The sequence below is a fragment of the Ciconia boyciana genome, chromosome 6 (genome assembly GCF_034638445.1).
Source record: "Ciconia boyciana chromosome 6, ASM3463844v1, whole genome shotgun sequence".
Lineage (NCBI taxonomy): Eukaryota > Metazoa > Chordata > Aves > Ciconiiformes > Ciconiidae > Ciconia > Ciconia boyciana.
The window spans coordinates 16052644-16065390 of record NC_132939.1 but is presented as its reverse complement, the minus strand read 5'-3'; the positions used below and the strand labels follow the sequence as shown (position 1 = coordinate 16065390).

The 12747-nt window shown below is 35.9% G+C and overlaps 1 protein-coding gene across 5 annotated transcripts in view; it reads left to right on the top strand.

Moving 5' to 3' along the window:
- The window catches only part of PIK3C2A (phosphatidylinositol-4-phosphate 3-kinase catalytic subunit type 2 alpha), a 54764-nt gene that overhangs the window by 13792 nt on the left and 28225 nt on the right, over positions 1-12747 (top strand). For 4 of the 5 annotated variants that reach the window (XM_072866195.1, XM_072866191.1, XM_072866192.1 and 1 more), the window contains 6 exons: positions 5277-5383; positions 7088-7245; positions 10261-10381; positions 11045-11156; positions 11756-11835; positions 11940-12003. In XM_072866195.1, coding sequence (XP_072722296.1) covers positions 5277-5383; positions 7088-7245; positions 10261-10381; positions 11045-11156; positions 11756-11835; positions 11940-12003 — 642 coding nt within the window. The remainder of the gene's footprint in view (positions 1-5276; positions 5384-7087; positions 7246-10260; positions 10382-11044; positions 11157-11755; positions 11836-11939; positions 12004-12747) is intronic. The other variant, XM_072866196.1, reaches the window with a different exon arrangement.

Genomic DNA, 12747 nt, shown 5'->3' with positions numbered 1-12747 from the left:
GTATCACTTGCAGCCTTTCACAGGACCACTGTAATTCTCTTTTCATGGTAGGAATCTCTCTGTACAGAAGTGCTAGAGAGATCATAACCAAACCTTTTGGTTATACTGTCCTGGAAGGTGGGATGCCTGCTGGGTCAGAAACCCTGTACTTCTGTTCTAGAAGAAGGAAACCATCTTTGTGTGATGTTACTTTTATCAGGCAGGGCAAAAGGGTGATTTCTGCTCTAGGATCAGGATCACTTTCATCAAAATTTCAAGACCAAAATCTCAACAGAGGCTTTAGTTATGACACTCATCTTTTTGGATATTTAGCACATGCAGTTGGTATCAAAACTAAACTGTACAGCAGATGATCAATACTGTAGCAATCTCATCTGGTTAATTACGCCCCCATAAGCGCATCCTACCCTTTTCCAAGTCCAGTAAATGACTGTAGATTGCTTAACTTTTCCTATCTCTTTAAATTATTTCCATGATAATTCCATCATAAAACAAGACATTATGTTTTAAAATTAGTCACCTCACTAGAAAGTGAATATGAATACTTCTGTATTTTTATTTTTTGGTAGAGTACAAAGACTGAAAGAGTCAGTATTCAGTGGAAAAGTCAACACTTTGGCAAGGGTGATAATGGCAGGAAAAATCGTATTTGTAGAAACTGGCTGGGGGTGGGGGGAGTAAAAGATTTGTTTGCCTTGGAGGCTTTGGATTGCAGCTGGTTTGAATCTTATGTATTGTCTTTCTAGGTGTTTTTAATAGGCTAGGGACATGCCATAAAACACAACTGTTACCAGTCAAGGGTATTTTCCAAATTGCTCCTTAATTATCCACCACCACCCCCCACCCCCCCCAAACTGGGGGAGTGTTTTTCTCAGAAAGAGGAATATTTACTAGACTTTGACTTCAAGGGCTGTCTAAATTTCCATTGAAGTTAAATTTTTGGCCCCTCACTTGAAGGATTTCCTGTTTTTCTGGGCTAGTTGTCAGTATTCTGGCAAAAGTTTAATAGAATGCCAGTGGAGAAGGACCAAAAAAAACCTTAAACCCAAAAAACCCCTTTACCTCTGTTTTTAAGGGATCACATTTTTAACATTACATGTGTAAAGATCTTGGGTCTAACTTCACTTTATTTTTTTTCCACTCATTGTTGAACTGTGATACATGAGCTCAGTTAGTTCCTAGTGTTTGGAGAGGCATGTAAATTTGGGCTCTACAGCAGTTTGCTGCTTCAGTTTGTCATGTTATCTAGTGATGTGTTTGTCAGTTTTCCAGTGATGTTTGGTTGATTGTAATGTAACTATTGACTGGAATAGCTAGGCTATATTGGATCAGTGCTTCTGAGGTGTTGTCTGTAGAAAGTAGTATTTGACTGTTGCTGAATGAAATCTGTTTTTATAAATTCCAGGGTTTTTTCAAGAATGCAGGATTTAAAAGGATCTTTCCTGTTGATCAAGTCCAATCCCATGCTATTTGCAGATCACGTGTTAACTGATTCATAAAATGCTCAAGCTCTGCCTTCACGTGGTCTTTTCCTCCTACTTTTGATTTTAAATGCTGTTCCAGGCCCTCACTGACCTCATCAGTCATCTGATTGTCAGCAGAAACACATTCATAACTAGCTCTTAGCAAATGTTGTTCTTAACAGGATTGAACAACAGGTATTTAAGATAAGGAACCATTTTGATGTTTACCTCGACATGTTATAAGAGACAGTGACTTTGTCAGCTTTCATTGCAAGCTCTGTGAGATAGCTTCTCTTTCCTGTCACTTTTTTTATGAAGATGGCTTATGAGAATTTTAGTTCTCTATGTGAGAGCACAGTGTGCCATGTGCCCGGTACATTGGCATGAATAAAACCTCATTACAGGTAGGGGCATCCTGCTTGATACACTTTTATTGCATTTGCTTTATTCACAGTGGCATCACAGCAGCACATATCGATCCTGTAGTCAATTAAAATATCTGATTTTCTTAAGCCACCATCGTTTTCAAACAAATTCTTAGTTTATAGCAGGCTCCTGCAGTGAATGCCCAATTGAAGGTTCGAGATTTACTTTCCACTTGTGTTCCTCCAGTCTGTGGTTAACTAGTTTTGGCATAATACTCCAATTCTAGTCTGTATTATAAAGCTAGCTGATGATACAAGACTGTAAATTATCAGCAGGGATGTTTCTGCTGCTTGTGCTGAGTTATTACTGAAGGTAATAAATAGATCTAAAGACAAGTCTCTCAAACAGATATACTTTCAACATAACTTGTGGCTTTTGCTTTATCTTTTGCCTATCCTGTGCTGCTACTTTATTTTCTAGTTTAAATAATTTTCCATCTGGTATAGTAGGAAGCTGAGTCATTCAGCCTCTATTTTTGGCACTTGTCTTGTATTTTATCCCATCTACATCCAGGTATATATTTCCTTCAAAGTATATTCTGAAGTCTTGCATCCTAACTAGTCTGGATAATTTTTTCCCCTGAATAACTCAACTGCCCCTTCAAACAAAATTATTAGTAAAAATTTCTAGTCATATATTTTGATTCTATCATATTATATTTAATCCCTCAAATCAATAGATTGCTTTGAGTTTTGCTTCATATTTGAAGTATCTATATATTCAGTATTCCCCTTTTAAATACTTAAGTGTTTGTCACTCTCCTTTCTGAAAGCAGAGGCAAAATCATCATTCTGTCCTATTTTAGTTGTTGTCTTCTCTACCTTTCCTCTCCACAGAGATGAAGAGTCTTGTGGCTTTATATACTTACGGGATTTAATTTAACTTGACTTTTGGTAATTTACTGGGTTTTGGGTTTGTTTTCTTTATTGTTAAGAGTAATTATGTTTGCAGGCCACTTATATTTTTGTGGGCTGTGCTGATATGAACTATTTCTCTGGTCTGACCTGAAGTCCTTCCTTACAAGTTGTTTCCTGTTTGACTGATAGCTTTTGCAGCTCCTAGATTTGCTCATCTGGAAACTAAGAAATTAAAATCCTACTTGTTGCTCAAAATCCTAATCATCTGAGTCCAGTGGATTTTAAATAGATTCCTTAGTTTATCAAAGCTTGTCCTCCTGAAATTATCTTCCAAAAAGTGATCAAAAATTAGTATTGAAATTCAACTAAAAAAGCAAGGAGGTATTTAATGTTCTTAATTTTCCACCAGGAGGTAATTTCCAGCAATACATATGCGAATTAACATTAGGTTTCTCTCCTTAGCCAAATGTGACCCTGAGGTCAACTATGGGTAACCAAATAACCCTTGTTTTTTCTTTGCTCATTAGATTAGAATTTATTGTCTACTCTGGCTAAGCTTGCATGTGTACAAATGCCTTGCTCCCTAAACTTCTTTGAATTTAACAGCAGAATAACCTGCAAATTTTGCTGTAAATAATTCAAGTGTCACAGTGGCATAAAGTGGTGACGTTGCATCACTGGTGTGACTCTAGTTTAAATAATCTGCTTGTGTGTTGCTTTTATACGCTGGTTAGAGTTGCAAAGTGCTTTGAGTACTTATTTTTAGTATTAACTAACTTATTTAAAAAGAGTGCTTAAATACAGAAAACTTAACATTTGTATAGCCAGCTTCTTGATTTGAAATGATTGAGTATTGTGTTGACTGCGGACCAGCAGTGAGTTGAATCTTTAATAAAGGTGTTTACCTTTCACTTGGTATGTTAACTTCCTGTTTCCTTGTATGATTTTTTTTTTGTTTTGTTATTCTGTAATTTCTAAAGAATACATGTGCTAGATACATTAGCACAGGTTTGTCAGCAGGTCTTGTGCAGTTGCCTGGAAGTATTTTTATGTGATAGAACTTGTCTGAGATGTTAGAATGGAAGACACTTTGAGTTTAAGGTATTATACATGCTCCTGAATCTTGTTCCAGGTTTTGTGGCTTTACAGCTTCCTTCTCTAATTGCTTCCTGTGGTATGGCTAATTCCCAATTATATAGAATTTATTTTGAACTGATCAGTGTTCATGAAACCAATATTTTAGCTGAAATAACTAGGTTTAAATGCAACTCAAGTGGCAATTATGGGTTGCGTGTATTATCCCTTCTAAGTTTATGCTATACTGCTTAAGTTAAATTAGAGCAAAAAAGCTCTAAAAGGAAAAGACCTGACAGTCCCTAGCTCTGACCCCTTTTCTGAGACGGTCTAATTTGACAATATTGTCTGATATGCTTTAATGAAATTAGATGCTCAGCTAATAGTAAATAACCCGCATACTAATTAAGTAGTTGTTCACTATTTCAAGTATGAATAAATTGTAATGATTTTCAGAAAAACTAGAGTGCAGTCTGCTTTTTTTCTGGACTTCTGGGTGGATTAAAGGTTTCTAAGTATTGTAAAAGCTCTGGATGTAAAATGTAACTGGTCAGAAGGCTTTATCCTCTGTGCGCAGTGACCCTAGGTTGGACATAAGCAAACTCTTCAAGACCAACTTATTCCAGAGAGTATCTGGCTGGAGTTTTATGAGTGCTTCAGGCTAGTGGTGGCTGTTGGACTACAGACAATTGAGTTCCACCTCAACCCCACTGGTTGTTCCAGCTGCTCTCTGGTGTTTGCTTACACTAGCATTTGTATGGCTATATTGTGAATTGGATCAGAAACAAATATGGATTAAAAACTGCTGGAGTTTTGTGACTTTTTTTTTAAAGTTTGTTAGATTTTGTTTGAAACTGCAGTTCTCCTTTAGCAATTGTTTTTTAGATGGGATACTTCAAAGATTGTGGCTTACATTTTTGGAAGCTGGCGGGTGCATATAGCATAAGAAATTAAAACAGCAGTAATTTGATACTACAAGATTAGTTCTGAGTTTAGTGTTCTGAATGCTACTTCCTTCCAGTGTACAATTTATCTTTTCCTGCTTTGTAGGAAAAGGTAGTCATGGGCAGAACTGATGTGTAATGGTTCTTTCGGGGACTATACTGAAGACTGAATCGCAGAAGTGGAGGAAAAAACATTTGTCTTCCTCCTCTGGTTCAGCAAAATCTAGCCAAATTCTAATGCAACAGGTCACTGCTGAGAGCTCAGGAACTGTTAACTCTTGCAACTTAATCTTAACTGGTAATGATGCTGTTAAATTAACTTCTGTAAAGGAGTCACTGGTCCAGTGAATCTTTACTTTTCAACTTAGTAATGATACACATTTTTCTGCTTATAGAAGTAGACATAAAACTAATACTAAGCCTCAGACTCCTGAAAAATCTATCATCTACACATGGCTTTGCTGGCTATAGGAATATGTTTGCAGCTATTTAAATACTGTATTATCTTTGAGTTGCAGAAAGACAATGGGACCACTGGCATGCTGACAGAAAACGTGCTTCTCCAGGAAATTGAAGGGCAGAATCAAGAACTGTCAGCTTTTTCTCAAGCAGTTACAAAGTAAGAAATTACTGAACACAAATTAGTTTTCAGAAAAAAAAACAACCCTAAATAACTCACTTTCAGCTAGGTTGACAGGGCCAGTCCTACATTTTTTGCTTGATGGGGCTGACTTCAGTATGTGTACTTTTCCCTTTTCTTATCCCAGTTTTTCCTGGTTTTGTCTTGTTTTTCCAAGAATGCAACAGAATTGTTAAAGTGTTCAGTACTAAGGTTTTTGAATTATCATATCTCCTCTTTATTCTTTTGGTCCTGTGACTTTCCTCTCACTTTTTTCCTTGTTTTTATAATACTTTTTATCCTCAAACTATTGTTCTGTATTTCCATATATCTGTATCTCCTTCTTCTATACATATATTTTTAGTACAATTTCTTTTGAAAGAATTTGAAGTCTTTTTTTCTTAGTTGATACTCACTAAATCCTGTCACTCAATGGCTTTCTAACCCTTAAATGCTCTCACTTTTATTGCTTCCACAACTGGAATTCTGTAACAATTAAAACCTTCAAACTGGTTCCTGCTTTGATCAGGTGGTGAAGTTTCTTAAAGGCCATACCAAAGAAGATGGGAGTTGATAACTCAGAATATTCCTTCTGTTTTTTTGCTTACTGCCACAATTTAATGAGATTTTTTTTGCTTTCTTCCCAGAGAAGACAAACTAGGAGTCTTGCCTTTTTTCCTCTCAAGATCAAAATCCAAGAACTAATGGGGGAAACAGATCTTTGAATCTGAAGGATAACAGCTACTTTTTAAAACAGGAGTGTTTATGAAATGAAAAGTAAACTCCATAAAACCACTGAAGTCATATACCTGTGAAACTTACTGATGAACAACATTAAGACAAAGCTCACATAAAATAGCCTTGTTGCAACAGTTTCTAGTTAAATCTAATTGTTGCCCTTTCTTTCAAGACCCAGTACTTAAAATGCTGATGGACTTTTGATTGGACAACTCTTGCTGGAGGGATTCCTTTTATTTTCCTTCCATTCATGCTATTGTTAGGAATCAAGATGATGAAATAGATTACTTTTATAGATGAGCTCTGTTCTTAGTCTCCTCTAATACTACTGTAGTGTTGGCAGAAGGTTAGGGTTAAATTATTTTATCTATGTTAAATAGCAGGAAATAAAAGGCAGCTATCAAAGTCCTGTCTATTCATTACTAGGTGAATGTTTTATACTGTTTATGTCCTAAAGAAAAGCCTTTCCCTTAATTTAGGCCTCTTTCTCAACTTCCACCACTTGGAATAACTTCCTTCTGCATAGTATCTGAGTTCAGATTAGACTTACAAAAATTAAAACATGTAAAGAGTTTTGTGGTGTTTTGTACATAAAATAAATTACCCTTTTAAAAACTCATTTTTAGCAAATGCCATGGATTAGGTTTTTTAAAACTGTTTTAGAGCTTAGCTTCCACAGAAGCTGGATATGTCCTGTAAGCATTGACCTATTAAAATATTTTAAGCTATATGGAAAACCTGCCTAATTATAAACAAGGTTTTTCCCCTCTAACTACTACTTGTATGATTGTTGTGGGCAATGTTCTATTGAGACTAGAAAAATTAAATGGTGTTTTGTACATACAATCTAGGTAAAGAGCAAAAGGTCATCTTTACTGTTCTGGCTTGTGGGTATTACCATGTTATTTTGCTTTAGTCTTAGACTTACCTATTGCAATGTTTATCATAATCCTTCTCTACTTTCAGATTGAGGACCAAGTTTCCTTTTGCTAATCAGCAAACAAATCCAGGCTTTGTGCTGAGTCCAGTCATGCTGCAAAGAAATATAAGTGGGGAGAGTGCCAGTATCAAGGTTTCTATAGAAATTGAAGAATTCCAGCAACCAGTAACTTTTACGTGTGATGGTATGTTTCTATTTTTTAAATTGGAGTTCACTTGTAAGACTTAGAATGGTGGATTAAGACTGTACATGCAGTCTAGGCCAATGGCTTTCAGTTTTTGTAATCCCTGGGTCCCAGGTGCATGGATTACTTGTGGGGAATGTAGAAAAGGTAACTGGAGAAAGAACCTAATTCTGGGTCGGTGCCTCCATCAGAAAATATTTAGAAGCTGAAAAAGTGGAACGTTTTTTTAAAAAAGAAAGCCAAGCAAACCAGAAGCACTATTCTATCCATGGCTGGGAATGTTAAAACAGTTTTTCAAGAGTTTGACCTACTTTATGGTAATTGAGGGGACAATGATGCCAGGACTGAGATTCCTAACTTTTAATTTTTTTATTTCAACACTCTAATGTGTTTATTTAAACTTTTGTAGGCTATCTGAAAATTCAGACAAATTGCTTTTGGGAAATGAGAATAAACACTGAAATTATCAATTACTTAACTTCAATAGGTGCTTATGAACACAAACACTAAAATAATACTGTTGTGATGTGCCACAACCATCTGGCCCAGTTTTGTGGGTAACCAGGAGTATTAGTTTGGGGTGGAACTTCTAGGTTTGCCTTGTTCTTGTACATAAATTCATATCCTCTGTGCAGTCAAGACTGCACAGCATGTTTGTATTGAAGGCTATAACTCTGGATGCTGTCAACTTCTGGCAGTTCTTGGTGATAAAATAACTGATAATAAACTACCTCAGGAGCAACTAACTCTTTAGCCTCTATACTGCTGTAGTCTCTTAGCCCTTGTGAGGGTTCCCGTTCCCAGACTGTGTCACCTGGTAGCAGATCTGTGCTGTGGTGGTGTTTTTATCATTTGGTTCTATCTGTAACAATGTAGATGCTTTAGAGTTGGTTGTTCTCAAAAGATATGAAGTTGCTCTATTACTCATTTAAACTAGCTGCTCCACTGGAAAACAAGCTCTTAGTGCCTAAGTGTTTTCATTCTATATTAATTTGCTGGGCCTTATAGTTATTCTGCTATGATTTAATACTCTTTTGTTAAGAAATGAGGTAGACTCTGCGTAGCCTAGGAAGGGTTTCTGCTCTTCATCCTTAAGGCTATGCTTTCCTAATGTTACAGGCTTAATCCGTTCCTACAAAAGGCTTTGGTAGTGTAACTAAAATGTTACAGCTTCAGCCCTTTATTTCTAAAAGTCTTATGAATACTTTGCAATGTGTTTTGCATTCTAGCCCCAGATATCTTAGTCTTTGCGCTTTCTGCTCTCTTCCTTTTTCTGATGCTGAAACTAATCACAGTTAATCTACTTGTCTTCCATACGTAGTGAAAGATAGGTATCCATAGCTCATATGTGACTAGTAATAGGTGTATTTAAAGTTATTCTCTTCCTTTAATTCCTTCTGTTCTTGATCAAATTGTTGCATACCTTAGCATCCTAATGCTAGAACTACTTTAGTACGGCTTTCAGTCCTGCTCAGAAGGAACTTCAGCCTTTCAGTGGAAAGGACCCAGGAGGGAAACAGGTGAACTTTAGAGCTTATTTGGGTATACCTATTCATTTTGCATTCGTTTATTGGACTTTACATGGAAGTACAAATCTACCTGAGCAGTCATTGCGTGTCAGCAAGAAATTAATGTCTTTCAATAAGACAGAGGGTGGGGAAAAAGGTGGTAAAATTATCTTTGCATTACTCCACTAGCCTTTGCAGGACTGGCATACCTTCGCACATGCAGCCTGTGACTATAGCCCATAAACTGTTACTGCATTTTTTTCCTCTATCAACCACCATATTCTCTACTGAAGGTAGTACAGCAGTTTCACTCTAGATTAATAAGTTAAATAGTCCTAATAATGAGTTAAATAGTGTTTCTGAATTCATACTTATCATTCCTTGTTCTTGAATTCCACATACTCATTCTTCATATGCTATCAAATACCTCTATGCTTGTAATGATTAGTCATCTGTTAATGAGATGAAGCACTTGCATTACCTTGTGGAAAAAAATTGTTGTGGCATTACCTCTCTGTATCCACCATAGTGGTAACATTTATTTCTTTAAAAGAAAAAAAGATTTGGGTAAATTAGGAAGGTCCCTGGGGGGGGAACACTCTGAAGGTACTGATGGAAAAATAAATTATTCTATACAGTGTTTTTTACACAATTTTGAGGCAGTGACGTTGTTTGCAAATGAGTTAAAGGAGAAGATCAGAAACTAGGTAGGGAGGGGTAGAGAGCATTTTGTACCTAATGTTTGTGGTGTTAAAACATATCTATGTATTTTTTGTCAGTGACAGCTGGTGGTGGTAGGGGAATGGATTTTGGGTTTGACTGGGATCATTTCTTTTGCTCTGTAGTTGCTGGATGGAAGAGAGACTGTTTTCAAAAAAGCATTTGGAGCCTGATGTAAAAGTACTGGTAGTTAAGAGTTGCTTTTTGCAAAGGCTTGGTGATGCTTACTGGGATCTGATCTGTACAATGTGGAAACTGCCCTAGACAAATGGAAAGGAAAAAGAAAAAAGGACTTTCCATAGGATTTGCCTCTGCTACAGCTGATACTCACTTCGTCAAAAGCAGAACAAATAGAGATATTCCATCTCCAACTCTTCAGATAATGTTTTTTTTAAACTTTAAGCAGCTGTGGGATCACTTACCTGTTTGAAGTCCTTGCTAAATAAGGCAAATTCATAATAAAAAAAAAGGCTATCCTCATATAAAAACTCCTGGAAAACAGACTGCAGACTGTTTTTATACTTTTGATCAAGTGACTAGACTGTATCCTAATTTAAAAAGGATTTATTGATTTCTTAAACTACAGCCAGGTTTTATAAGATGCCTTTCTTTACAAGGAAAAAAGTGAAGATCTCAAACTGTGAAATTTAGGAGATTATAAAAGCATAAGTGTCTTCTCTACAAGTATAAAGATAAATTTCATTAAGTACAATTTGTGAGTGGACAATTATTAATATCACTTGCTATAGATCTATTTTTAACTTATAGATATAATTTCTTTAAACAGTGAGTTCCCCTGTTGAGCTTATAATAATGCAGGCACTTTGCTGGGTGCATGATGACTTGAATGAAGTGGACATTGGCAGCTATATCCTGAAAGTCTGTGGCCAAGAAGAAGTTTTACAGAAGTAAGCAAACTCTTTTTCATTAATATTTAACTTAATGCTTTTTCATGGCACAGTTACTGGAAAGTATATCTTTAACAATTAAATGTGTGAAAGCAGAAATGTTAAACAAGCTAGAAGAGTCACACTTTGCACAAAGATCAGAAGTCTTTAGAGTTGCTCTGGGATACAGCAAAGTAGGTTCTCAACAGCTTCCTAGAAATCTGTTCTAATCTGCCATCTGTTGTTGAACACAAACAGGTTTTTTCAGATGCAGATTTCTAGAGCATTTCTGTAGATGGATGTTGTAGTTTTCAGCTGCTTTTCCAATCCCAGCAACCAGGAAAAAAAATCTACTCATTATTTCTAATAATGTGAAATAATCTGTGGTTTTTTTGTTTTGTTTTTCTTCACACTAATGGTTTACAAATCCCCATTAGTTTTCTGGGTTAGAATATTTGGTTTCATTGTTAGCCACAGCAGTTAAGAACTTTAGCAAAAGTATAGGTATCTGTAATAGTACACTAAAACTTCTGCAGAAGTAAAATTAGATCAAGAAGTATGGTGTAGAGGTTGATTCACCATTTCCTTATTTTAAGCCAACAAATTGCCTTAAATATTTCATGTGAGTGTTTTGAAATACACTGCATATTTTGGGGGTTACTGTAGCTTTCTTTTGTTTAACAGTAAGCACTGTGTAGGAAGTCATGAATATATTCAGAACTGTCGGAAGTGGGATACGGAAATCAAACTGCAGCTCTTGACGCATAGTGTAATATGCAGAGATCTGGCACGAACAGTAAGTACCTCCTAAACTGCAGCAGCAATATAAATCTTCAAGAGGTTGGGAGTTTGCATCAGAGTTGATGGATCTGAGGTGTGACCTTTTTGTGTGATTAACAAATTAGTGACTGTTTGGTGTTGGGAATTGTATTCTCTTATACCAGAGGAAATGAAATACATACTGAATTTTTGCAAGGCAAATAATATAAGTATGGGTAATCTCTCTTACTAGACCAAGTACTATAGCTGGAAAAAGTATGCAAGCATTTGGACTAAACTTGAGGCCTGAAAGAGAAGCAGCAAATTTCAGAGTTAAATAAAAGTTGAGAACAGTTTTTGAGTTTAATAGATATGTATCACACCATCAAAGACAAAGGGAGGAATATTTGGTATCTGCATAGTTAGGCACTCGACTGCTGTTTCTTCCCTCTTCCCCCTGTCCCAATGTGTACACGTTTCATAGACTATTAATTAGTTATTTCTTTTCCCCTGTGAAGAGATCACCTTATATCTTTCCCCTTCTACTCCACAGGTATTAGTAATGAAACTTCTAAAACAGTATTACAAATTATAGAAAGGTGAGAACTGGACTTAATATCTAATATTTTATTGCAGGAAGATGATGACAGAACACCCATACATCTAACCAAGCACCTCTACAAAGTAGAAAAGCCTTTCAGAGAACCTATTATAAGGTAATGTTATGTGGTTATTTTAGTAATCAAGCCCCCTGCTGAATTTCTGACCAAGGTTATGTTATGCTCTTGCACTTGTGTTCAATAATTACCATTTCTTGCAGGTCTTCTATTGAAGAGCTTCTTGATGTATATCACAAGCAAGTGAACATAGCTCTTAAAAATGAGGTAAGGGCATTGCAAATTATTACTGGAACAAAAGCAGCATGAGAACTTTTTTCCTACTATCTCATTAGTAAACGAAAAAAGTTATTGGGGAAACTGAGATCTGAATAAGCTGCCAAATGTAAATTTGGAATCATGGATTTTTAGATTGCTTTTCCTCTTTTCTTGCTATCTTTTCTTGCAAACTATATGTTACTCAATTGTCACAACTAGAAATGTATCTTCAAAGTCCTGGGGTGCAAAATAACCTTTTCCTCAAAAATGCTGGAAGAGGTTAATTTAGGGGAATAGGGGAAAGGTCTGAATCCTGACTAGGTCAGTTGTTGTTGGCCATGAATAATATATTGGTAACAGATAAAAATCTACACAAAAGTGAGCAGTAGTAGTTGTGTACAATGGGAGTTATAACTGAAGCTTGTTTGGAACATACAAGTTAATACGTGTTACACGAAGTGTAATAATGTCTTATTCTGCACTATTGGATTAATTTAAAATACACTGTCAAAACCATTGTCGACTTCAGTGTGTGATAGGTAGCTTAAAACAGCTTGCATGTGGAGTAGTTGGGAGTAATTTCCCAAATGCAAAAGCTAGCTGAAGTTAACCTGCTTTACTCATTTCTAAAAGGAGAAGCTTAGTTTAATTCCTGATAGTAATGTAACTTGGAGACTTAAATTCTTAAACATTAAATAACTAACTTAAACAGTTTCTGTAAGACCAGTCTTTAAATGAATGACTTAATTACAA